Genomic DNA, 27,886 nt, shown 5'->3' with positions numbered 1-27,886 from the left:
ATCATTTTAGGAGCCACGTTTTTAGGACAGTTTCTCTTTAGATGATCAATAGCTACACACAAAGGAAGACTTCTAGATATACTTGGTAGCATTAATCAACTGCGAAATACCCTTCCAAGAGCTGAAAGGTTTATAGTCTAATCTTCTTATGATGATATTACGGGTCAGATTTAGACCACTTCATTTAGGTACCTCGGAAAACGAAGGTGATTTGGTTCAATGCTAAGAAGCATGTGCCTCTTAAGATTTTTGAGATGGGATATCCCTTCTCTCTATCTTACGCAGACAATCTCCTTCTTTCCTTCTATTGACTATAAAGAGCATTTATGGACTCACTTTTAAAAGGACTGGTTCATGGGACATCTGAATTCTAATTGCAAATTAGGTAGTTACAAGGATGAATTATATCATCCACAACTTTTTAATATGAATTTAAATAACTAAATATATATTTTTAAAAATACCTGAATTTTGTTTACCCCTTTACCACACTGTAAATGCAAATTAGAAAAAGTTTAATAAAAATTAAACTACAAATATGCAAGTTAAAAGAAATTACCACCATCTTACAATCAATAAATGAGCCATCTTCTGTGCTTCTCTTGTCAATGGATCCACAATAGCAATAACATCATAGAATGGTTCATTCTGTTGGGGATCGACTTTTACTACACTGTTAAAAAAAATTAATAAGCGATATGAACACTGTGAATTTGTGGAATTAACAAACATTTTTACGCATGAATTTGTAATATCAGAGGCACTTTAGATTTTACTGCTCATGAAGATGTTTCCCTCATTTCAAGTAGTAATCATTATTGCTCCCTGTGATATCACTAGGAAAGCTACACGTGAACAGCAATGAAAAACTTAGCATTACTCTACATAGTTCCATACTGGTTATTGATTAAATACATGCCCCATAACAAAAATCAATAAAGTAAAAGGAAAACACACAGCAAAATTTTTAAAATGGCCTTTTGCCACTAGTCTACAGTTTCCTTCACCATTATCTAGAATCATTAGATTTAACAAGTGCCGGCGATGACATAATTTTTAACAAACAGTGGCAAAAATGGCAACTGAGAAGTGTGAAACTTGATAGGCTGGATTAGCTTTATGCATTCTGGAAAGTAATTTAGTTTGATAAACTTGATTAGACTAAGTTGAGGAGATCCTAGTTAAAGTAGCCTGGATCTACAGGAATGAAATGTTAGTAAACCTCACTTAAAAAAATAACCATGTTCTGTAAATACACAAAATGGACTATCTGAATTTGTTTTCCACAAAAAATATAGCTAGAAATGTGAGTACCAATAGAGAGTCAAATTCCTTCCAATATAGTAGTAACGTAGTAATGACTGTTACTAGTGTAACTTTGGAAAAAGTGTTAGCCATTTATAACAGGCTACCACTGATTTCCCACCTTGTATTTTCAACAACAGGGCCAGCCCATCGGCACGGCACACTGGAGCATCTTTACCACTAAAAACAATTTGGATTTGGAAACAGCATTACAAAAAGTTTTTATTTTGATCATGGTTCATGTGTCATATGCCTTTTAAAAAAATGCACCTGTCTGCTCCAGTAAGCTCGCCTGAGCTAAGCTTAAATTAAAACCAGCTACCATTGGTATCACATTACAAAGAGGACAGGATTCACAGATGCACATCTTGGTATTTTAGGTCTCATTCATTAACAACAACAACAACAGACAACGTTTAGGGTATATTCACTTTCTAAATCTAGGAACAGAAACACAAAGAGCCAACATACAAGTACATTAATGACATTAATATGAGCTGGCCAAATGTAAATCTTTTAGCTGATCTGTTCAGTTTTTCTTAAAGAATTAGATGCCAATGAGCCCTATGGACTCACATTTGAATGTAATTTGGGTGTATTAGCTGTGTATTTAGCTGTGGTCAAGAATGATGCTGCTTAGCCACAAACTGTTACACAGGTGTAAGTCTTGCCAATAGTACTCAAGATCCACAAACAGAAAAAGTTATGCTACAGTTTTCCACAGTAATGAAAATTAGTGGGGGCTTCTATTATCTCTAATCTGTGATACTACTTCTAACATTTTAGTCAATGTATGGACTCCAAGTTTTCTAATTCCAGATCACCACTTCTATTCACAGCAATTGTAATCACTTTTTTTTCAGCAAAAGATAAGGCTGGAAAATCATTGGGTATTACTAATTCATTTATTAAGAAAGAGGAAAAGATGAACAGGTTGCTCATACAACCATAGAATCAACAACTTCTTTTAAAACTGGAATGCTTACTCAAGTTCCCAAAGACCTAATGTAGTCATCAGTATATTCTAATTTTAAGATGAAAGTACTGCAAGTACATTATCGTGAGACACAGAACTTACCTGTGCCGCTCTTTGAGCAATTCAGCATCTTGTCTCATCTCTGTTTTAGGCAAAGACGACAGCAGGGCATCTATTTTCATAATCAAATCACTGCTGCTATATTAAATAAGGCACATATAATTTGGTTTTCATTAAAAAGGAGTAAAACATTCCCATTGTAATTTACGCCTGTCTGCATTAGGGACATTTAAAAACCCCACATCCCAAACCTGGATTCTGTAAAACGATTATCAGAGAGATTGATTGGAGAATTGTAGCTTTGAGTAAAACCATTAGCACGACACTGCCCAAGAACCACTACTGCCTTAGAGCTTGTGAACTGTACACTTCTTAATGTTAAGTGAAACAGAATTAGCAGAATTACCATTCAGCCCCACAGTTTGCATGGTACAATCTGCTGACATAGCAGATTGCTGCAAAATCTGCTGCAAATAGCTCTTTATTCTTTTATTTTTATTTTTTTTTAAATTTTTTTCCCTTTGTGACAACATCTAGGAACAGACCTAAAGGAACAAGTTTCAAGTTTACTTGGCCACATCTTTTAATTTTTTTTTGGTGTTTCTTACTGGCATTTGCTTAGGAACCTTAGTAGCTCTATTTCAGTGTCACTAAGTCTTAATATTTGATTAAATATGTTTTGCCTCTCACTATTTATCTCCTTGATAGTTCTACTTCCTCTTGATTTTATTTTTCTTTCAGTTATTCTTTCAGTTTCACCAGTCCTTCCAGATAACAGAAATGATACTCAGACATAAAAAGTCATTAGATATTGTAAAAATAATATAATTTTGCTCTCTTCTTTGTACACAAACTGGGTCCTTAGATTAAAAGCTGGCTAGAACTCATCTTTACACTTCTGCAATTAACAGATATGTGAATGTCGTCTAGAAGGGTGTCAGAGCATCACATCTGCCCACATCTCTGCAGGCTCCTTTCCTAATGATTCCCAAAACCAATGAGCTTTCTCACTTCAAATAGCAATACCCAGATATTACTGTGGTTTTAAGATGCACTGGATTTTATCAAGCTTATTCTTTATAATTACTCTTAAGCAAATAAAAGCTAGTAGGAATTGTTTACAGTTAGTTGTACTTGTCTCTTGGTTGTAAGTACAGTGAGAGTAGATAAAGTATTTGGAGTGATTTAGCAGAGCTGCACACATTGGACAGGATACGATCCACACAGTCTCTTATGCTATGTCACAGCAGTCTCATCACACATATGATAAAAGGGTGCATGTCTCTTGAATAACACAGGGTGCCTTTTATTTGGCTCTGTGCTGTAATGAATCATAGAATCATAGACTAGTTAGAGTTGGAAGGGACCTTAAAGATCATCCAGTTCCAACCCCCCTGCCATGGGCAGGGACACCTCCCACTAGACCAGGTTCCTCAAAGCCCCATCCAGCCTGGCCTTGAACACCTCCAGGGATGGGGCATCCACAACTTCCCTGGGCAACCTGTTCCAGTGCCTCACCACCCTCACTGTAAAGAATTTCTTCCCAGTATCTAGGGAATCTCCCCTCTTTCAGTTAAAAAACATTACCCCTTGTCCTATCACTACCCTCCCTGATAAAGAGTCCCTCCCCATTTCTCCTGAAGGCCCCCTTCAGGTACGGGAAGGCTGCTATGAGGTCTCCCCAGAGCCTCCTCTTCTCCAGGCTGAACAACCCCAACTCTCTCAGCCTGTCATGAGGCACTGAAGAGTCTGTCAGCAGCAGGCTAAGTGACACATTCAGTTGAAACCCAACATATATACAGTTTGTATATACAGTGGAAAACGATGTTAAATAGCATAATTAGCCAAGCATAAAGGTGATGGTAAACTTAGCAGGTGTGCCATTTCTTCTAGAAAATAGGGCAGGCGTTTGAGTGGGTAAGCGTACTAAGTCTGTCACAGAAACGCTAAAAAGGAAATGAGGAACTGTTAAAGCTGTCTATGTAGAAGTACTCAGATACTACGTAAGAGGATAGTAAATTTGTAAGTACACAAACAACACTTTAAGTGCTTGTAGGGTGTGTATATACGTGAGTATATAGTATGAAGAGTACTGTGACTATATATTTGAACCTTTGTTCATATTTCCCATGCAAAAGGATTATGAATTTGTAACAGGCAATAAACAAGGCACTAGATCAAAAAGCCTCAAAATACAAAAGAATTTTACCTTTTACTACTGTTTCCCATCTCTTTGACAATTGCTTTAATCTTCTCCGCTGAGGTACTGTATGTTATTTTTTCCAACAAATTAAAGTCTTCTGCATAGAATTCATTTTCATCTAAAGGACCCAGTACCTTAGAGAAAAAAAAATGTTACTGAGCACAGAATGTCCCAATAGTTTCTTTTGTAAGCAAAAACATACTATTTTTTTTAATTAATGCACAATATTCAATATTCAACTCCTAGTCCTATATACACCAATATTATTAACTATATAGTACTAAGCTGTATAGTAACTATGCAGAATTAGCTTTTTTTAGTAATGTAATTACAGTTAATTATCAATCACAAAGAACAGCTGTGATGGAAATATCCATGATATTTTTCATTACACATACCTATGTAAAGGAGTACACTATTCAGAAATAACAGATCTAAGTTTAGGAAAAAGCTCTGCTAGGTACATTATTTCAAACTAAAATTCAAATTACTATCTGCCTACTGCACTCTTTAGTTGTTTAATTCTGTGAACGCAACCTTAACTTCCCAAGGCTTCTCAGATGAAGCAGAATGGAGAGAAGGGAAGAAGAGAAGAAATGCTGGATATGCAGAGACAAAACGCGGAACTACTACATTTTTTTGGTGTCTGGAAGAAAAGAAGGTGCCTTGAAGTCCCAGAAATTAGCTTTGAGGATGTTGTTTGGATTTCCTACTCATAAGTCTACCAGGCTAAACTGACTTTGAGAGTCAACCCCAAGAGTCTAGGGGGCTCCCAGTGTTATGATGTAAGTTTGGTGCCAAATGCCTCTCTCCCAAAATTCAACTGCTTCCTAGAAATGAGAGGTTATCTAAACAAAATTCCACTTTTGAATTTTTTATTAATAGTAATGATGCACGAGATAGAGAAAACCACAGTGTGATTATGCTACTTTTGTAGAAGTGATAATTAGAAAATATTTAAAATGTTTGCTCATAAAAACAAGCCCTCAGTGCTGAAATAGCAAGGATAGAAATCTCATGTCTTTTTTAAAAGTAATCTTTTAAAGTGAAAATACACTTTTAGATAGATGAATATACATTATCAAATTTATTTTAAGAAATGTATTCCCTCAAAACTCAAAATATGACATTATTGGAGCTTTTTTAGGCAAACAAAACATGAATAATGGTTTCTAAAATAACACTGCATATTTAGTTATGGGGGATTTTTTGACACAAAAAAGACAACATAATTCTTCTGTCCTTCGCCAAAAAAAAAGCTTTCTGTGGCCTTGTTAGGTATTTCAGTTGTATCTCAGAAGCCATTTAGGATGCAAAAGAATAATTAAGAACATAATTTAAAGAGAGTTTCCAGTAACGAGATGCCAACATAGTATCTCAATTTCTTTCTAATGGTAGGGCAATAACAATAAAATAGAAAAGAGTTAACTCAAGTTGTATTTATGAAGGTATGGACTGTCATTAACAAGTTCTAAATACTGAACCCAAAATATTGTATTTTTTTAATCACAGGTCATCTATAGCCACACTGTAATTAAGGCTATTGGTTTCAGAATATAAATACGAGAAACAGAAACAACAGAACTACAACACTTTTATTTGAACATTAAGAATTAAGACTATAGAACAATTTAGTATTTATAAACAATATGAGGTTTTAGAGCTTGAAAGTACTTTATCCTATCCCAAATGTGTAAAATATAGGTAACTTTGGGATCAAAATTTATTCCTAAATATCATTAATTAATAATGCATCAAATATTAACTTATTTAGAGAATGTTTTCAGATTAAGTCTTAAATAGCAGTGGGAATGACATAAGTATATAGTAGCTTCAGTGGAATGGAGCTAATAAACAAATTAAGAGTAAAACAAAACAAAAAAACAAGACAATCTTTCATACCATGCTCTAACAACAGGTTGAATAAGTGGAAAAACAATATAGTGCATTTTCTTTAGCTTGAAACTGAAGTTCCAGGAAGTAAAAAGTACCTACAAAAAAGACTGAGACGACTGAATTTCTTTCTTACCCTGCCATTGCTCACAACAGCCATTTGCCCAGGAAGCAGCTTAAGAACCTCCTGGCAGAACATCTGGTGGGTTTTAATTATATCCAGTCCTAAAGTGTTGTACTTCTTCTCAAAAGCATCATGATCCATTCCCTAAAGCAAAGGTGAAACATGAGATGGTAGAATGATTAAGCAAAAATACATTTTGTAACAGCAGAGGTAAGCAAAGATTTTTCTTCAAGTTATGTGGTAACCAGAAATCAAAATAAAGCAACAATCTCAGCTTCATTGTAAGTACTATGACTATTTGTGTGGAGCCATGGCCTTCCAAATAGCTAGTGTGCAGGTTTTACCCTTGAATAACTGTGAATAACCATGAGAGGAAATCTGAGCCTGAGATTAAACACCTTTTCTGAGATCTGGCACAAATTTGCATGAAAAATAACACTCTGTGTAACAACTGAACTGTATTCTCACCTTTAGAAAAAAGGTAGAAATCGTATTACTCTGAAAACCTAACAGTAATTTTAACACAGTCATTTGATACAGCTTAAACATGTTTTGGGGAAGCCAACATCATACACTAAGACACATACATAAATTTTCAAAGTGGGAAAAAATGCTGGAACTTTGCCATGTTTACAATGGCATTATACCCCATCTGTTAAAATTATCCTGCTATATTAAACTCTACTGATACATATTTCTTCATTAGAAATGTACAGACTAAGCAAATAGTGTAATTCAGACACAATTAATATAACAAAACATGCATGCATTGCTTAATTAGCTACTTCCATGTCTTTCAAAATGTACTGGACAATGAAATAAGAGCATGACCCAAATCAGCTAAATATTTTTCCAATATGGTGCCATAGAGTTCTCTTGATCTTCCAAATCTTCCTATTAAAAAAATACTACAATTTACAGCTCTTTCTGAAATAAAAAACTGTAGTTTGCAGCTGCTATTTGGTAACTCATCTCTACTCTATGTGCAAACTTTGAAATAAGCAAGATTAGTATTTTAAACCAAGGAATTTTCATAGAAACACACCAGAATATGTTGGCCAGAAGTATACAATGCTCATTAACCTGAAACACTTCAGTCTGTGCCTATTACTGCTCACAACCACAACAGTAAGGTAAAACCAGTTACTTCTGAAGTCTTAATTCTTGACAAACATTAATACCGTAATTTTAATGGAGAGAGCTTTAAAAAAAACCCAAACAAAAATTAAACTATTTTGATCTCAATCCAGTGTCCATACTCTATATTTTTCAGTACTCTTGTACTTTCTTCATCACACAAGAGTTGTCAAAAATCCAAATCTGCTTGAGCAGAAACTATGTAAGGGTTATGAAGTTCACAGCATTTGGTCAAACACTGTTACTCTCAACAACATCTCCTTACAATAAAATATATGTAAAATGAAAAAGGAAGTAGTCTAAATCAGTTTGCACTCACTGGGGTGAGGAATTTAGCAATTTTAGTTCCAGCAGCAAGGGATTTTACTGTCTCTTCCTTAGTGAGTTTACTTAGGAAACTTCTTAAGCTGCTGTTGTTTTGAGTTAGAAAAGTGGTCAAAATTCCTCTTGCAATGGCTGTGTTATCTTCCTTTATTTTTGATGAAGGATTGTTCAAAATCCCAATTCGTGTATGACTGCTTGTTTTCTGCAAAGAAAAGTACAGAATAATACACAATTTTACAGTTCCATCTGCTGTTACCTAATGTATTCATATCTATTATAACTCTGTGAAATGCCCTTAAGTATTTAATCTTTTGCAGCTACTTGTCTTTAGAAAACATACATCAATGCCTAATTCAGAACTTCAGCTAGGAGCAAAAGTGTTATTAGTAAGGATTTACCTATTCTGCAATACATATTTGAAATACAAGATTTTTTCAATAGAACAATTGCCTTTGAGCATTCTGCAGAAGTACATTTTTAACAAAGGACACACACAAGTGTTCGTTTACAGACTTCAGAATTGGTTTGGTAGATGTTTTTCTATTTTTCAAAGCAGCATTCTATCAAACTAAGCATAAAATAAATACAAGAAAATGTACCCACTTATCACTTTACTCTTATTCAGCAGGACAATCTTTCACTTGCTGAAATCAGGGATGCCACTTAAATTTTACTAGAGAGTGTGATGATCAAGTAGTGTCACTAACTGAAGGAAAGGTAGATGGACTCTACTGCAGCAAAGAATACAAAAATAAGGGATGAAATCACTGGTATTCACCATAGGTAAATAGCAAACTTTAAGACCCTGAGAAAAGTTTTGTTAAAACACTTATGGGAAAAGCTTGAAAATGTGTACTTTAAACTATTCCTGAGAAGCGTGCTCTCACTGGGAAGAAGACAAGAGGCGAATGAGGCTACATCAGGAGATGCATGGCAAGCCAGTCAAGTGAAGTTCTTATTCTCCTCTACCCAGTACTTGTGAGGCTGCACTTGGAATGCTGTGCACTGGTCCCCCCAGTGCAGTAAAGATGAGATGCTGGACAGGCTTCAGCAAAGGGCTACCAAGATGGTCAGAGGCCTATGAGGAGGAATTGAAGAAGCTGGGCTTGCTCACCCTGGCAAAGAGGAGGCTACGGAGAACCCTAAATAGCCAGCAACAACTACTGAAGGGAGAGAGAAAAACATGATGGAGGCAAACTCTACTTGGTAGTGGCAAACAGTATGACAAGGGCTAATGGCCACAGACTTTGGCTTGGCTGACATCAGGAAAAGCTACACTATGAAGGTTGTGCAACACCAGAGCAAATTATCAAGGGAAGGGATGGAATTGTCTCCTTGGAAATTTTCGGGACTCCTTCAGGCAAAGCTCCAGCTGACCTGATCTAATGATGGCAATAGTCCCAATCTCAGGGGGAGGCTGAACTAGATGACATCCAGAAGTCTAGTCAAGACATGCCTTTTTTTTTTTTTTTTTTGTCATTTTTGCAAATGACATTAAAATATATTAGTACTTTTCAAAATAATATATTATATATTAGCTGGAATAGTTAAAAGCAAGTTCCCTTTGGCCACTTCCCCTCCCAGACTCTTGCACAAGAGGTGTCTGTGCCAGTTCTGCACCTATCAGAAATTCTACTAGACCCTGACCCAACAGCCATAAAGCACTAGAAAGGACTAGAGAATCTCTATACAAATCAATGGACTTTTAAAAAATACTATGTTTCTGTTTGTCGCAACACTTGGAAATCATTAGACTAAGCAGTACAACAGAAAGTGAAGTTTAACTAAACCAAATGTATGAATTAGAATGAACATAATCAATTCACCTGCTATTTCATAGAATACCCAACAAACCTTGTTTAGAACAGCTTTTTCTAGTGCTTTTCCTGGATTCTCCTCACTAACACGTGGGGAATTGCCCAGACAGTTCTTGCTTCCTAGAGCTGGGAACTACAGCATTATTTTCCTCATTGAAGGGGGGAAATACTGAAACTACAGTGGCAATATATCAGTCAGGCTTGGGGCACAGATCTTCCAGTCAGATAAATGAAATGTTTTTCTTGTAACAGGGACTTGTACTGCATATCCCTCCTTGCAGATTTTTAAGTCTCTTTTTAGGACATATTTGATATCACATGCTCTCTGCAATACTCTGATTTTATAATTCCCTTAGGATGGCTCCTATTTAATTCCTGAGTATTAAACCTAGATGTTTTCCCAGTTTCAGTCTAATCACTCTTCTAAACTCCCCAGCACTGAGGTTTTTTTGTCATTTATATTCACATGACATTTACTCGTGTACTTTAAATTCTATTATTACTACTGAAGAACTTAAAAATAAGCAAGACTCAAATGTAGATGATCCTCTTAGCATATTAAAATGCAAAAAAAAAGCCTGTGATCTGTCTCAGAAGCATACAGACAGTATGTGGAAAAATGGTCTCTTCATAGCCACAGTTATGCCATATGACATGAGAACACTGTGTAATGGTTCACATGAACAGGCGTTATCCCAACTTCCCTGGCCCAGGTAACATGACAGGTTACCTCACGGGAGAAGGTCCGCAATTGGGAAGAAATTAACCCTTTAAACATCCTAGTTTGTCTATAGGATCAGGAGTCCACGAATCAAACCATCGTTTACAGGCCTGTAAGATGCCAGTGCTGCAGGAGAGTAGAGCAAAATGAAAGCAGTCTCATGTGCCTGCACCTGACTCAGAAAAAGATATTGTTACAACTTTATTTAAGAGTCTATTCTTTGAATGTGCACAGTGTTGTTAAGATCATATACCTAATAATTATTTTAAGAAAAACTGCTAAAAACTCACCAGGTGTTTCAAGGCATTAGAAAGCAGTCGTCTCCCAGCTGGCTTATCGAAATCAGCAATAATCCACATAGTAACAGCATATAACGCATCTTCATCTGAAAATTTAAGATAATCCTGCCTTACACTCTGGAGAATCTTCACACAAGTAATGAATAATGAATTAATTCTGTTTGAAATGTTGAAGTTTATGTGTATGTCTGACTGTAAAGCTGTATTCACTTGTAAGACTAATCTTTGCCACAGCAGAATCTTTTGTCCTCTGAATTGAAATAAAATTGTTAGGAGGTACTTTATCACATTAATATGAGTCACTAAAATAGCCCATCTATTGTTGTACCACTGAAACAAGAGGCCCCTAAATAATAAGCCAGCTCCAATTAACAAGGCCTGCTTTACCAGAGGTTTCTTGAGAACATTTGATGGAGGCTGATTTGATGAAGGCTGGTCATGCAGGCAGAAATGAAAAGAATTAAGTAGTTAAAAGAATGCCCGAGTTAGGCCATTCACTTTCCCCGGTAGCAAAGGGAGAGTCCTTCAACCAAAGGCAGGGCAAAACTTACAATTTCTGGACACAAATGGGAATATACCAAAGACAGCCCAAAGAAAGTAAACCAGAGTACAGGTGTATACACAGAAAATTTCCCTTTTTCCTGGTCTATAGCCTCCTGTTCTTTATTCTTTATAGAACAGCAATGGTACATGAAAAATTCTGCAAAATTATCTGTAGAAGAATATCAGTCTACTCAGATCTATCAAATATCCCCTAAAAGGTAACACATATAGATGTGAATTTTACAAGGTTCTGGTGAGATTCTAGGAAGAGGTTATGACTAAGCATTGTTGGGGTCTAGAGAAACACACTGGGGACAGAGATTTGAAATATAGATTCCATCTTAAAGGTTATGGGCTTTACAGGAGAGATCTGAATCTTAGAAATGAGCCTGCAGATTGAAGGCCAGTCATCATTTGGCATCTAGCTGGGATGTCCCTGTGGTTGTAAACAGAGAATCAAATCCAGTCATGTAATTTTATTCCAGAGAAATGTAAGAATATAGCATTTCTTTCTGATAATGGAATAAGTAAAAGCTATGTTAACACCACATAGTAATTACTGAAAGAGTAGCGCTTTGCTAATTGGATTATACTGTTCCTTGATGGACTGATGCAAATGAGCAGTTGTTAACTATCTACTCCTAGATGTTAACAAGTGACAGACTGATGCAAAATTCCATGCAGTATTACATCTCCACTGCTGTAATTAGTATTTCTCCTAACTCAAAGGGAAAGTACTTGCATATGCAAAGCGAGTATTTTACATCAAAAATATCTTAAGTGTACAAAAAAGTGTGCATTTTATTAAGTAAAACGTATGAGTGATAATCCATCAGAATATATGTATTTTTTTCTTTTCTATAGAAAGACAAAGATTCAGATACCAAAACTAAACAATCAACTAGAAGAAAAATAATAAAGAGATACTGAATGCTAACAAATAAGAAATAAAATCAAATATCTATTAAACTGTAGAAATGCCTAATTTTGGTATAGATATTGCAAAGATTATAAAGTCTTGACTTGATAATGCTGCAAATAAAAGTCACTTGAAAACTGAATATACTCTTTTTAATATTCTTAAGTTAAACTATGGTCACTATGAAAACTGAGTCTGTTTTCAAAGCTGCAAAAGTCTTACTTTTTAATTTCATGTCTGTAAAACAAAAAAACAACTAGCCATCCCATTTCAAAAGTACAAAATTTAAAATAAATAAATGTAATAACAGGATAGTTAGTATAATAATATTGGGATATGACCTGGCTCCTGAAAGAAGATACTGGAACATTTAAATGGGATCCTTGGGATACTTACTTAGGATATTTTACTGGCAAATTTCAACAATTTTTAATACCCATATATACATATAACCCATATACAAAATTAATGTACCCTTTTTTGTTAAATACTTCATGTTGTCTGAAATTACAGCACTTTTATCTTGTGAATCCAAAAAGGAGAAAGTAGAGAAGTCTTCCACATCAAATGGAACTGCAAAATGTAAAACACAACATGTTAGACTTAAAAAAAGAAAAATTGTAACAACAGCCAATCCAAGAAAAGTAGTTACCAGATGTGGATCTGAAATGTACATATCTTCTTTCTGCTCCAAGAATAGTAGGGTTTATACGGGAAACTACATTGTGCTGACCCATAAGAAAATCTATTGCATTTATATGATCATTTAACAAACCCTGTAGCAAGAGAAAAGAAACTCTCTAAGTACAGATTTAATGTAAGACAAACAAAGACCAAGTATTTGTATAATCTTTCAACTGAGCTTAAAGCTTCTATATACACCAAGTTATGGACACTTTCAATTGAAAAATGAATAAGTATCACATAGACAGTATTTCAAAATACCAGATGGACATTTTTCAATGAACAACTGCATTATATTCTCAGTTTCTGGTTGAAAAATTCCATATGATTACTCCATGCTTAGTTGATCCTTCAACCTTGTATAATCTAGCTATACTGTTTCAAAACCATGACTGCAAATTAATGTAATAATGTAATTTCAGTTGTCGTGTTATTAATTTCAAGCCACCTCATTATAAAATAATTAATATATAAACATGACTCAATTAATATATAAACATGACTCAAACAATCCACTGCCAAATATTTCATCTTATTTCATTCAGAAATGTTAAACATACCATGAACACTGCCCTCTGGAAGAACCCGGTGGCATCAATAATCCTCTGAAGAACAACTGTCTCTAGCTCCGCAGCATCCATCTCTTCTCTGTTAAAGGGCACGCCATTAAACAGAGCTTGAGGCAATGGACCCAGGCCAGTCTTTTTATAAAAGGTTGCTCCTGCCTGGTCATATCAGAAATATCACAGAATTAAATAGACTGTGGCTGGCTGTAGCAAAATATGAAACTAATATCAAGAGACAATGAAATCTAATCTCCAAGCACTATTCACTGTCACACCTTCTCATGAGTAGCAGGGACAGAAGAGGAAATGTTTGGAAACTAAACAGGATGCATGGGACTCGTTTCTCAAATAGAATGACACAAGGAATTACAGATCTATCTATGGGGTTTTAAACTTTTGCTTTATCATCTTGTTGAGAAATCTTATTTTATTTTGCTTAATATTCTTAGCAAAAAAAATATTAAGTAAATAACATTGGAGAAGGACCTTGAGAGAGTCACAGCTTGAGGCGGATCACACCTAGACCTTTTTCCTCAAAGACAGCACCCCCAAAATGCTTTTATCTTCAGGGGCCAAGTCTTATTTGATAAGAAATCAGAACATGTTCATTTTTCCCAGAGAAAATTCAGTGAGACAAATGGAAACAAAAATGTATTGTAAGTAATTCCCCCTTCCTATTCTGTATCCTTTCATGTTTTCTTTCAGTGTCACTGTCTGGATGGCTACAAACTCTATGGCAGTATCCAAGCTTCCATTTTTCTGTCACCCCACTGTCTCCTCCCTGATCTTCACCGCAGCCTCACAGTCCCCTGCTCCTACAGGGGGCTTCCTCCTGGTGCACCTCCAACTACTTTTCTTCCTTTAATATTCTCTGTGGAAAGCTTTCCTCCCCTAAGCGTATCCAGCTTTTTCCAGGGCAGACGCAAACTGCCCTCTTCCTCGCAAAGCCTCCATGCAACTCAGTGAGGAACAAGCAGCATAAGGCAAACAGCACCTTTTTTTCTGGCTGCCCAGATGCACTTTTTTAAAGGATCATAATATCCTTCATACAATAAATTTAAAAAGGAAATAAAAAAGATGGATAGCATGTGTCAGAAACACAAGACTGTAAAGATGGCATGGCTGAAGACAAATGAAGGAAAACTATTTTTATACATATTTTTTAGCAGAAACTTGTCTACATAATCAATGACAGTATAAAACAATTACAATATAAAAACATGTCTTCTCTATAGCCTTTAAAGCAAAACCATAGCTATTTTTCCCAAATGAAATTGTAACCAGAAAACACAATTAAAGGAAACATCGATTTGCCTAGAAGACAGGCTTCAGCTCCTCACCTAGAAGACTCGGGTAGACAATACCTACAGTGCAAGAGCGACTCCTTGACATGCTTACTAGAAAACAAACACTTGTGCTCCTGAAAGCAGGCGGCTTTTAATAATGAGAGTAGTAATGCAGAAATCCTTTCGAGATTTCCACTAATTCCTGAATAGTGGCTGAAGAAAAATTTAACTCAAAGCTACTGTATTTACGTACTTTAACATCTTGCAATCTTTCAGCTTGGTAAATGCAATTAGTTGTGTACTGCAATATTTCTTACTGCTTTGCTCTCAACATACCTTCCTCCCTTCATCGTATTCAGAATGAACACCTAGTATACTCTGAGCATCAGCGTGGGGGTATTCGCTTCTAAGAAGATCTTTCACATGATTTACAGTTAGAACATTTCTTTCTTTCACTTCATGGTACATCTGTAAAAATTATAATGGAAAGAAATAAGTAAAATGTAATACATTTCTGATCATATTTAATAAAAGTAAATAAACAATAAAGTAAATTTCACCTTTTTACAGTGCTGTAATAATTTTTATATCAGTATGCTTTTATATTGCTTTTATTGCTATATTGCAGTTTTTATATTGCTTTAGTAATTATCACCACTACAGATATGTTCAGTCTTTTATCAGAACACTGTTCTGATTAATCTATTATTACACCTTTAGTCTAAATCTGACGTGGCAAACTAAATACACTTATGTGAGCTAAACGTGAAAGGTTATTTCAGTCCACTGACTAGAGAACAAATCTAAATTCTTACTATAAGCTACCTAACCAGGCAAAGTTAGCTGGGATGAATCCAAGCCTGAATTAGTCAGTGACACTCTTTCTTACAGTGGTAATTTTTTCTTACCAATGCTATTTCATTTCATAGCATAAGATTTTATTACTTCCATCAAACACACAAAAAAATTTGAAGTGAAAATTATTCCATCCGTTTCTTTTCAAATGAGGAACAATAAATTTGTCCACATGTAAAGTAAATGCAAATGTATCATGTTGCCATCAGGTAGCAAAACACTAACTATATAGAAAAGTAACAAGTTTAAAAAAAAAAAAAAAAAAGAGGTGATTTCTTGTGAAAGAACTAACATTAATTATCGAGGTAAAGGCTTGAGAGGTGTCAGATTCCTCTGCAATGTAATTAAAAGTTCTCCAAAGAGCTATTCCAGCATCTTCATTTCCATCAATTTCTTCTTTAGTACTTAAAATGAAAACAAATCCAATTCTATAAAGAAACAAAGAGAGATCATACAGTTTAAACCAATATCAGTTTCACATACATTCTAATACCAACAGAGTAAAACAAGATGTTTGCACTTAATTAATCTGTCCAGCATGTAAACACAAAATACTGACAGTAATTAAGATTTCTGGGAGCTATTAGGATTTACTTACAGCCCTTTTTTTCCTTATGTGATCAAAGGTTATGACACCGTTTACATTCCTGCCATCATCTCTTAACCTTGATTCTCTAGTCTGAGCATAATCTTTTTTTTTTTTTTTTTTCCCTGAAATGGGTGTTTTGAGTAGCTGCATGTAGACATGCTGGGGTCTTGATGCCCTCTCATCAATATATGCCATTCTTACCAGCCCTTCTCTTGCTTTTTTTACCTTCTAGGGCTTCCCCACCCTCCCATTACCATTCATTCTCCATTCACAGCAATTTTAACACATCTACTACAATTCATTTCATTTCCATTAAATGAAAAAAGCCCTAAAAATATGAGGCTTGAGAGGAAAAAAAAAATAAATGTGAAAACTCCTACTGGAGATGGTAATTTGATACCGTTCTCATGGAAAAAAAAACAACTGGGTTGATCAGACCATACTACCTTTACAGCATGAAGTGAAACAGAAATCTGGTGTACTACAATAGCAAGGGAAATTCAAACCTCACAGCCACTTGTTTGTCTATACAAAACTTTTTGATTAAATTGAGCATCATCATTTGCACATGTAACATAACGATGTCACTGAAAGGTTTGTCACACACTCCAAAAAAGCTCAGAAGTGAAAGATACTGATGCAAAGATCCTCTTTCTCCAGGGAACAAAGGCTTTGAGTAACAAGACAATCTGGTCAAACAGACTACAAAGAGCAGCACCACGTTTAAAGCACAAAGTCTTTCACAGACTGAAGACCCGGGAGAGTCAAAATCAAAGACATTTGAAATTATATTGCCTGCTGAGAACACATGATGACCCTTCTGGTCTCTCCTACCCTACTTCAAAGAACTTCTGGTCATTACAGTCAGTACCCTCTTAGCTGGTACAGGAAAAGGACAAGAAAGATCCTTCCATAGAGGGTCTTTGGGACTGGCAAACTAACCTGGACCAGAAAACATCTGGCCCCTTTCTAACAGCGCAAGGAAGGAAAGAGTAGACAAGCTCCATCTTGTCTGCCATGTCACAAGCAGTAGGTAAGAGGAGCAAGAGTACAAATATTTCAACGGAAAATTTTCCAGTAAGCTTAATGCAAATGGGTAAACAATGTGTCTTATTGGAATGCTGTTGCATTGGACTTCATTTGAATTCAGATATTTGTCTACAGAATAGAAGGTGAAGAAGAAAAAAGGAAAACAACCTTCTTTCAAGACTTTTCTTCAAGACCTTCAGTTTTCCTTACCTAAGTGGTACATTATGATGACAGAATAATTCTGCCAGTTTCATATAATCACTTGTATCTTCTTGGACAGGATCAACAAAAAGTACCTAAGAAGAAAAAAAAAACATATTATACAGCCAATATTTATTCTTGATGTCTGCTTTTTTTTTTTTTCAGACATAAAATTTAAGCTAAGAACAGAAATTTCCAAAGAAGCTGTGCACCCCAACTGTTTTCAATTTCCTAGAGCATTCATTGTAAGAAAACATTAGGAGTATAAATAAAAATAACTTCAGAATTAATGAATTTGGACCGAATACTGAAAACAGGATTTAACCATTTATTGAACTTCAAAACAAGCGATATCACTACTCTACTTTGAAAGACTCTGTGCCAATACTTTTTTATTAATGAACTTGATAATTAATTAAAAAGGCTTAATGCTGATTTTTCTATTACTTCTTTCAACTAGTTTTCTTCTGCTCTGAAAACTAAACTAAAATAAACAAACAATATATTGACTTAAAAGTTTAATTAAAAAATGGAGCACTGGGAAAGAGTTCTTCCTTCCTGTCTCACGTATCTTTGTATTCAGTCTTTCACTTATTGTAGCTTGAAGTGTAAAATCAGATCTTTCAGGCATGCACAGAATCTAAAACTGGGATCTGTCTGCATAGGTAGATTATCCTTATGCAGATTTAATTATGATATCAATACCTTATTTACTCAGCTTTGCACTGCAACTCCCCTTAGAATTTATCATAACTTTGCTAGAATAGTTGAAATGCAGCAGAATAAATTTTAAAATTCTGTACACTCCCTCCTCCACAGATTATACTTAAATGATGTTGTAGATTTCTACAATATACTCTTATATACATCTATGCCAATATTTAACTTCGAATACATAATGCAGTCTACTTCATAATACAACACATCTTATGCCTCATTATAAACATTTTTTTTTTTTTTTTTTTTTTTTTTTTACACATTGCTTGTACTTTGGTTGTCTTTTTATATACTGAACTTTATATCACTTTGATTGATTGATTACATCAGTGGACAAGGGGAGAGCTGTGATTTCATCTACCTGGAATTCTGTAAGGCTTTTGACACGGTTCCCCACAACATCCTTCTCTCTAAATTGGAGAGATATAGATTTGATGGGTGGACTATTTGGTGGATAAGGAATTGGCTGGATGGTTGCATCCAGAGGGTAGTGGTCAATGGCAACATCCAGATGGAGATCAGTGACAAGTGATGCCCCTCAGGGGTCCATACTGCGACCAGTACTGTTTAATATCTTCATTAATGAAATGGACAGTGGGATTGAGTGCACCCTCAGTAAGTTTGTCGATGACATCAAACTGAGTGGCCTGGTTGACACACCTGAGGGACAGAATGCCATCCAGAGGGACCAGGACAGGCTTGAGAAGTAGGTCCATGTGAACCTCAGGAGGTTCAACAAGGCCAAGTACAAGGTCCTGCCCTCGGGTCAGGGTAAACCCTGGTATCAATACAGGCTGGGGGATGAAGCGATTGAGAGCAGGCCTGCCAAGAACGACTTGGGGGTACTGGTGGATGAAAAACTGGACATGAGCTGGCAATATGTGTTCACAGCCCAGAAGGCCAACAGTAGCCTGGGCTGCATCAAAAGAGGTGTGGCCAGCAAGTCAAAGAAGGTGATTCTGCCACTCTACTCTGCTCTCCTGAGACCACACCTGGAGTGCTGTGTCCAGCTCTGGAGTCCTCAGCACAGGAACAGGTCCAGAGGATGGCCACAGAAATGATCAGAGAGCTGGAGCACCTCTCCTATGAGGAAAGGCTGAGAGAGTTGGGGTTGTTTACCCTGGAGAAGAGAAGGCTCCAGGGAGACATGATTACAGCCTTTCAATACATAAAGGGGTCTTATAAGGAAATTTAAATCAGCAGTAACTTTTTCCTTCACTTATTAAGTGATACAGAATACTACATACAGAGGAAAAATTAGTCTACAAGACATTCATAATTAGTATGCTTTATAACTTAAATCTTTCTGTATCTCAGTTCGCTATCTCTAAAACAAGGACAGTTATCATTACCTTGTCTCATTAGTGTACTAAGAACAAAATTCATTGATAGTGGTCAATTATCTACAGGTAGTGTGGAAAGGAACAGAAAAGCTCCTGACAAGACTGTGCCCAACCCCAGTATTGTAGAGTATAGGACGCAGAAAGCCATGAATTACATGGGGAGAATAAAATGAAATACTGAGTATTTGTTTATTCAGTGAGTACAAAATGTTCTTTGCAGTGAACACAGAAATGTGATGTGGGAAAAAAGTTTGTGTTGTCATGCAGGTCAATGTATGACAATACTGTACAAGAGAGCTGCAGCTATAGCTGCACCATCAGAGCTTCCCTCCATTCCCCAGATTAATATTCATTTCATGCCCTTTTAAAGCAAATTATATTCCACATTTTTGCCAGATAAGTACTCACTGGATGCTAGCATTCATCTAAAATTACAAATAAGCTCAGTGGTGCCTCATTCATCATGTGGGAGTAGCTCATGATTTATTTTGTTTTACTCAAAAAGATATAAAAAGTTTGCATTTCTCTGTCAAACTGTAACCATATTGCATTTAGAATTTTATTTACATCAACTCCTTGGAAGAGAGGTTAAAGAATGCCATTATGTTATCCCGTAAATCAGAAGAATTTCACAAGATATTTTTCCTTACAGGGATGGAATAATTTTCTTCCTGTATTCTTCAATGCTAATCCTATACAATCCTTACATCTCCTCAACTATGTATCAACGCAGTAGAAGCAGACCTTTCATTATTTCACACCTCCAACTTGCAGTCTTCAGTGACACATAAAAGCAATCTCTTTGCTTGAAAAGAAAACCTAAACCAGCGGTGAATCTTCCATGTAACTGGCAGCACTTTGTAAAATAGTTTTGAAATGGGGCATGCATTCCTCCTTTCCTCTAAAGGTCGGTGGCCTGCTGGTGCAAAATTTCCATCTTTGTCTTTTGTCTCTGAATCTTAGCAATGGTGCTGCTTCAACCAATGGTAATGGTGACCCTATGAAGGAGAGAAGTTGTGGATGCCCCATCCCTGGAGGTGTTCAAGGCCAGGCTGGATGGGGCTTTGAGCAACCTGCTCTAGTGGGAGGTGTCCCTGCCCATGGCAGGGATGCTGGAACTAGATGATCTTTAAGGTCTCTTCCAACTCAAACCATTCTATGATTTCAATAAATCACGAGGCTACTTTATAATACAGAAATACTTGGGAATTAAAATACTGCTTTTTATGGCTGCATCTAAAATAAAGAATCTCTTAATTAATTGAGTTTGACATTCACAAGTTAACTGTCCTGAGAAATCAATCAGCTGTAAAATAGTTTCTTCTTGTTACAAAGAATATTCAGCTGTTATGATCAACAGGCTCATGAATTCCGGTTTTAGGGTCTCCATGTCAACTTCACCTATGCCCCCTCACTCCTACACATTTTGAGAAATTTAATTTGATGACATAGTCCTGGATACATCCACTGTCTTTGTCCATTATTATCCTTTTGTTACATGGCCAAATACACAGAAAAAAGTAATGATATCTCATGTATTTACCTCCTGGTTACAAAGAAAATCCAGGTTACCAGGAAGGTCCATTTTGCAGAACGTAAAATTTAACATTATTTATAATTCTAGCAATGTTTCATAGAAATAAACCAGTTCACCAAAAATAGAGCTGTTAAAGTCAATAGATGAAAGGTGGAAACACTGCTTCTGGAAATCAGACTAATGATCATGTATGACTCACTAAACAAATAGATTTTCAGTACTATTAGCAGACCCGCAGAGAAAACACGAAATTCTAACCTATGTTTACAATAAATACAGCATGTGCATTTTTCAATAAATTATATTTATTGAATATAAATATAATACATAATAACACATATTAATACATAAACAATGCACAAAAATTAAGTTCTCCAAACTTACCAAATTATATAAATTGCGTCTAATCTGCTGTATAACTCCAGGAAATGTGGGCTTTAGCAGTTCCTGATAGCTTGCAGGCCATGTGCTATAGCTGTGATCTTGTTCTATATTATTAACCCACTAAAACAAAAAAGCCCCTCATTTAAAAAAACATGCATTAAACACTGAAAAAGTTATGTATGTATAAATAAAGCTATTTTAAATCACATGGAAAGTCTGGAAAGAGTAAAGTGTTTTATCTTCTTTTTGAAATAGTAACAGAAAATAGCTTTTTTAATTCGTATTTTCTTTTCCTTTTCAATCAAACTGCATTTTTTTATTCGCAGTACATAGTAAAACTAATAATGGATGGAAAAGGAAAAAAGAGCCTTTGTACTCTGTATCAGGATGTGAATAAAAGCATTTTTCCAACTGTGCAATGTACTTTCACAATACAAAGGTTATAACAACATATCACACAGACATGTAGCACAGCATAACCACCTTGTAAAACAAATACAGTATTTATCTATTACCCGCAGTAGCACTTTATATATCAAAATAACTAAGTAATTAACCTATGGCCAAATTGTTGTTCTACTGTTTTCTGTGCAAGCCTGTCTGCACTTGGCAAGCAGAAAAGTAACATATGGTTCTCTCAAGTGAAGAAAATAAGTATTTTGGTGCCTTTTTCAGTGACACAAACTTTGTAATGAAAACTGCATTAACTTTCAAAAAGAAGGGGGGAAAAAAGCAAAGTAATTGCACTATTAGTAACAAAATATTTAAGTTCTTCATAATTCAGTTATCACACCTTTAAAGCACCTTTAGCAGTCTTGCATAATACGAGGATATTACTTACATAGCTAGACTAATTGCTGTCAAATTCTATAGCTATGAGTGTGCAACCACTCTTAGATACATTCCTCTTTCCTTTTAAATATCCTACATCTTAAAATTTTAATAAGGTATAATCTAGAAAAAGCTTACTCCTAAAATACATTGAAAAGATAGCACCCTCCAAAATATTTTACACTGCTTATTGATGTATAGCTTTTTATGCCTAGTATTTTAATTACTCTAAAAAAAAATACATTGTCTTATACATAGCATCAAATACGTAACATTAAAATAAATAACTGCTTCATTACTCACTATTATTGAAGAGTGACGAATATCTAGCACATAATTGTCATCTGTGGGATGTATATGCAACCTCATAAATTTACTCAGGATCTCCTCTTTGATTCCAAGTTCATGAAGGCCATGCATCACTTTTCCTTCCAGTTTAAGAGTCTCTAAGATACTTTTTCAGGAAAAAAAAAAAGCTTAACACCTACACAGAACTCTTGTCTTGACATAAAAAGAAAAAATACTTCAAAGTCTTAACACAAGGATTATTTTTAGTATTAATAATAATTTTTTAAATAATCTTCTGCACTTAAATGTTTAAAACAAAATAAATTAATAACACTACACTTATAATTCTGTTTTGAAATACTTTGAAGACATATAACATATTACACAAATAATAGGAAGCTCCGCAAGTGTGTAGAGAAGCAGGCAGCAAGTGAAGGAGACACAGACAAGCCCTAAATCTGCATCACAGAACCCTGAAAACAGTATGGAGGAAAAACACAGGTATACACCTCTAAAAGAAAAAAAAAAACAAACAAACAAACCTCTTTTCCAGAAGACCCAACAGGACTCTCTAACATTCATTGTAATTTGAAAATTCAATATGAGACTGGAAACAAACTGAAGGACTCACCTACCAGAAGCAGCTGGCAAGATTTTCCAAATGCCTTTATTTCTACCTTGCTTCATTTTGATTTTTCTCTATTCTGAAAGGTTTCTTCTAAAATATATTGAAATTAAACCTAGCACTAGCATTAAAAAGTGCTACTAATATTTGCATCATTATCAAAAAAGATGCCAGTGTCTCCAACTCAAACTGGCTGAGAAAAAGTTACGTAAAAATTGCAAGTATAAATGCTAAAACCAAGAAAGCTTAAGAATCTCCCTGGAGGAGAAAAGAAGACATTTTGAGTTAAAAAATACAAAATAAAAAAATTGTAGATCCTGATGAATTATATAGGAAAATGAAAAAAAAAAAAACCTCAGCCTTAGCATCAGTAGATTTACTGACAGTTTGCAGGCCACCAAAGACGGTTTTAAAAGTAGTCTTGTCTGTCCTGCTGTTGACAACATACAGAAGAATGCAAGGGAAAACATTAACAGTTGAGTGCTTTCATGAAAGAGGCAAGTCACACCCAAAATAATTATAGTATAATTACACAACCTGGAAAAAGATCTTTTATACCAAAAGCAGATTAGTTCTGCATTAACAGAACTTATTACAGGTGGTCAGACACACTTATGAGCGTGCCAAATATAACCCAAGGTGTTGTGTATCTAAATGTAATGCCTGCAACTATTTTTTCTTATAATTTTTAAGAAATAAGGATGTGAAAACACTTAACATATATATAACTGCTCTTCCAACCATTTCATACATACATGTTGTATTCCTCCCATTTTAAAATGAATTTTACATGGTGACTCAAAATTGTAAGCAAATTATAAAACACTCCAGGAGAAAATGCTGTTTTCAGCTACTTACTTATACAGTGATCATATTCCAAGTAAAACCACTGTAAACCAATATTCCCTTTACTGGAGCACTTCGTGGCCCCGGACATGCAACAGATGAGATCACTTATCACCATGAGCACAACTCCTCCAGTATTATTAGCAATTCTATAATTTTCAAACCAAATATACCATCTTACCTAAAAGGATCATGAAAATCCAGGTCAATTTGAAGGCCGTTTAGAAATAAACGTGCTTCTCCAGGTTGGATTCCAAGTATTTCATAAAAGTGCTTAAAAATGAGAAGTACTGCTAAGTTACTTAGGACACTAACATACATATACAGATATTAAAAAAAATAATATAAAACTTTAAGTAATTCTACACAACAGAAACATCAAATCTCTTCCACATAATTTCTTCTTTTAGCTGAGTGGTGTTGGTAAAAATAGTGACAACATACTTTTATTAGTGCTATTTAATAGACTTTCAATACTTAATACAACTGAAAATAGTTGGTAATCCCCCCTCAAAACAACCTACAGTGTCCCTACCTGTACAAGGTATAGATAAGAACACATTCTCAGTGTCTGCCAACAGAAAGCGAAAATATACTCTAATAAAGAAATACAGCTCAAAAGTTTTTGAAATATACCCCCTGCATATTCCTTATACATATCCATTCACTTCCAAATGGAGATTAAAGGAAGACCCCACATGTGCCCTTCAGACTTTCACTTGACACTAGCTTCTCAATAGCTTAAAATCTTTCACAATTCCAAAAATTCATAGTCACAATTGTTAGGGGGAGGTAAGAAAGACAGACTAGAAAGACACAACCAAGGGGCCTTGGGGAAAAAAAAAAAAATTCAGAAAGGGATAGCATATCCTTGTTTTATATAAAGAAAAAAATCCACAATAAACAAATACAAGAGGAAGGAAGTGTTTAGGGACTAAGGGATGCCTTATCATTTTATTTCAGAGTTGTGAGGCACCACACTGTTCAATCTACAGTGGCTGTAGCAAGATAAGTAACAGGAGCAACAGCAGCGGTTTATTCCAACTCACCCCATGAGGAGCAGTCAGAGTTCCAGATCTGTCTTAATTCCCAAGAGAGGAATGGAAAGCACCAAAAATAGGCAGAGAAAAAAGCAAGCTGAGAAAGATCATTTTTTTTCCCCCATTTAGCTCCCACTTACTGAATAAAATAAGTGTGAACAAATAGCACACTTTGAACAGAAGCACACTTAGAGCAAGCAACTAAAGCTGCGTATATTACTCCACTTATGAGCCTGCCACTGAACAAATGAGAGAAAAAACAGGACAGCTTTGAAAGTGGTATTTTTGCTTTCAAGCAGCGTGGTTACTTTTAGACAGTTAAATATAAGTAAGCTCAAAGCTAACTGGTTTGTGGCATTACAAGTTCAGCCATGAAATGAGACAACAGTGCACATGAAGCTTCTTGTAATCCAACACATGTGCATATTACTCATCATTCATTGAAAAGGTACCATATTCCTTAGTATATATAAACATTTTCACAACTCAAAGCTCAGTGGAAATATGTAACGGCACCTAATATCAATGTATGAAAGGCAGGGTGCTCCATGAAGGAAAAATGCAGCTGTGATAAGCCTGAGCCTGACACACAAAGAACTTTCATGAAAGTCCAAAAATCTGTCCTTGACCTTTAAAACCAGCTTTTGAAATTGGTAAACTTCATTATTTCCAAAGGTGTAACCTGAACTTTGTAGTGCTTTCATTGCTTTTTTTGTATATATATTTACAAAAGAGTAATTACTTATGTTTATTATAAAGTATCTAAATATTTTATATATTCAAACTCAGATATAAGGTGAAGAAATGGTGGATTTGGGGGTGATTGCATCCCACTAATGTTAAGAAGTAACCAGAAAGCCTTTTTTTCCTAAATTTAATTAGTTATTCTCTTTTATGAAAATTTTAGTAGGCACCTAAAAAAAAAAAAAAGGATGTCAGTGGGCCTTTCAAAAATGAGGACTATAAATGCATGGCAGGAAGTTTCCTATGGTTGGATAAGGAAAAAAAGAAAGAGAATTTAATTACCTTTCTAATTTATAAAACTCAGTTTATTCCCAATCTTATACTAATTTGAATTACAGAAATGTTTTTTTGGCATGTCCCAAAACTTGGTATAGAAAAGGAAGCACTTAACTTCTTTATAACTAACTGCTGCTTTGGATTACTCTGGCCCAAGTGCAGGACTTAATATTTATCTTTGTTAAACCTCATGCAACCATTAAAACAAAAACCAGAAGCAGGGGCTGGTGTCTGACGTACATTTTTCCTACCACAGCTTCACATGGAATTACACGTCCTCCCGAGGTCTCACTCTACACATCCCTTATAAGCAGCCCAAATTCATAGATGCCTGACAATGCTGAGCGTCCCTGCAGCACGTGGAATTTCTGATCGTTTCACCTACACAGAGTTTGGTCCCCAGACACCATCAAAACAGGCAGATGGGACAAAATTAAACAGCCAGGCACACAGTGATACGACTCCCCTGTACCAGGGAGAAGCACCCAAAATCTTAGGTAAACCTGAAATTTTTCCTGTAGTTACCAAATCCAACTTGGATTCCAGTTTTAAAACCAGTATTGTGCCATGAAGTGCTGTAACCACAGAAAAAAATCCCCTTTAATGCCACTGAACTCAAGGAGTGAACAATAAATATAAGGACTATTCCAGTCTCAAGAAATCTTACCAGCATCTTTCAAGGGCTCTGGCGCAGATCTTGTGAGAACAACTAGAACAGTCCCTCTCCCTGAAGCACTGAAGCTGGCATTTCAGATAAGAGATCTCTTACCACTCCTGAAAGCTTTCTGGCCACATTCTTATAAGCCCAGGCACTTATGTAAACAGAGATACGGCGTAAGACTGCAACTGGCTGATGTAAAAACCTAACCCTAAGAAAAATTAATGCAAGAGCAATGATAAAAGTATCAGCCATTGAGTGTTGAAATGCGAGTCTAAAAGGTTTTCAAATCCTTCAGTACTGCAGTAGGAAAAGAAATGAGCCAAATCAGAGCTCAGACTCGTTATACAATTTTGATGCTAGGCATTTGATTGTTCAGAAGAGCATCCATTTGCCATAACTTTGATGGAAGGAGTATTTAGGCATCTAAGACTAGAATTTAATGCTGATAATACTCATATAGCATTTTCTTGCTAAGCTGTCAGCAAATTATTGCACTAAAAGTTGTGAGTTGTGTTTAATGAGATTTTATTTTTCCTCTTATCTATAGCAGTTCTTTGTCTCTTTCTTAGGTATCAATTCATTACACCTAAATTATCACATGCCTTTCAACTTTCAATACCTCTATTTCCTCCCGTTGCATTTCCTATTCAACTTTCATTATCTTGAGAGGGAATCATCCAGTTACACCCAGCATGAGATCATATCTCTCCTGCTGCTAGATGGATGTACTGCAGTTCAAGAATGCACATGCCAATTTATTGTGCTCTAGCAGCAGTGCTCAGGAAGTTTCCCCACTTTTATTAAACAGACTTTAGCTTTTAGCTGTCTAAAGGCCTGTACCCTCAGGTAGGATGCAGTATGAAATTTAAACTTAGTGGTTTAAGTGCTTAAGACTCTCCTAATGTATTTAATACGGTCATGGAATCATAGGAGTGATTCAGTTGACCAACCACATAGATACCCAATGTCATTTGTCTCAGGATTAGGCATCTTGGACTGGAAGGTACGGCTCAGACAGAGGGAATGGATATCCCAGTGGACACATCTGCCAGACCTGTACTGC

The 27,886-nt window shown here is 35.6% G+C and overlaps 1 protein-coding gene across 1 annotated transcript in view; it reads right to left on the bottom strand.

Moving 5' to 3' along the window:
* The window catches only part of UGGT2 (UDP-glucose glycoprotein glucosyltransferase 2), a 92,308-nt gene that overhangs the window by 35,972 nt on the left and 28,450 nt on the right, over positions 1–27,886 (bottom strand). Inside the window, exons 11-25 of the mRNA XM_074149661.1 lie at positions 24,284–24,375; positions 22,647–22,797; positions 21,513–21,632; positions 17,541–17,626; positions 16,005–16,140; positions 15,194–15,325; positions 13,566–13,730; positions 12,974–13,097; positions 12,796–12,894; positions 10,851–10,945; positions 8,018–8,224; positions 6,574–6,705; positions 4,551–4,678; positions 2,384–2,479; positions 571–673 (exon numbers count right to left, since the gene is read on the bottom strand). Coding sequence (XP_074005762.1) covers positions 571–673; positions 2,384–2,479; positions 4,551–4,678; positions 6,574–6,705; positions 8,018–8,224; positions 10,851–10,945; positions 12,796–12,894; positions 12,974–13,097; positions 13,566–13,730; positions 15,194–15,325; positions 16,005–16,140; positions 17,541–17,626; positions 21,513–21,632; positions 22,647–22,797; positions 24,284–24,375 — 1,866 coding nt within the window. The remainder of the gene's footprint in view (positions 1–570; positions 674–2,383; positions 2,480–4,550; positions 4,679–6,573; positions 6,706–8,017; positions 8,225–10,850; positions 10,946–12,795; positions 12,895–12,973; positions 13,098–13,565; positions 13,731–15,193; positions 15,326–16,004; positions 16,141–17,540; positions 17,627–21,512; positions 21,633–22,646; positions 22,798–24,283; positions 24,376–27,886) is intronic.

This window comes from Numenius arquata, chromosome 1, assembly GCF_964106895.1.
Source record: "Numenius arquata chromosome 1, bNumArq3.hap1.1, whole genome shotgun sequence".
NCBI lineage: Eukaryota > Metazoa > Chordata > Aves > Charadriiformes > Scolopacidae > Numenius > Numenius arquata.
Note: the sequence above shows the minus strand (reverse complement) of the source record. Positions and strands in the feature narration are given on the sequence as shown.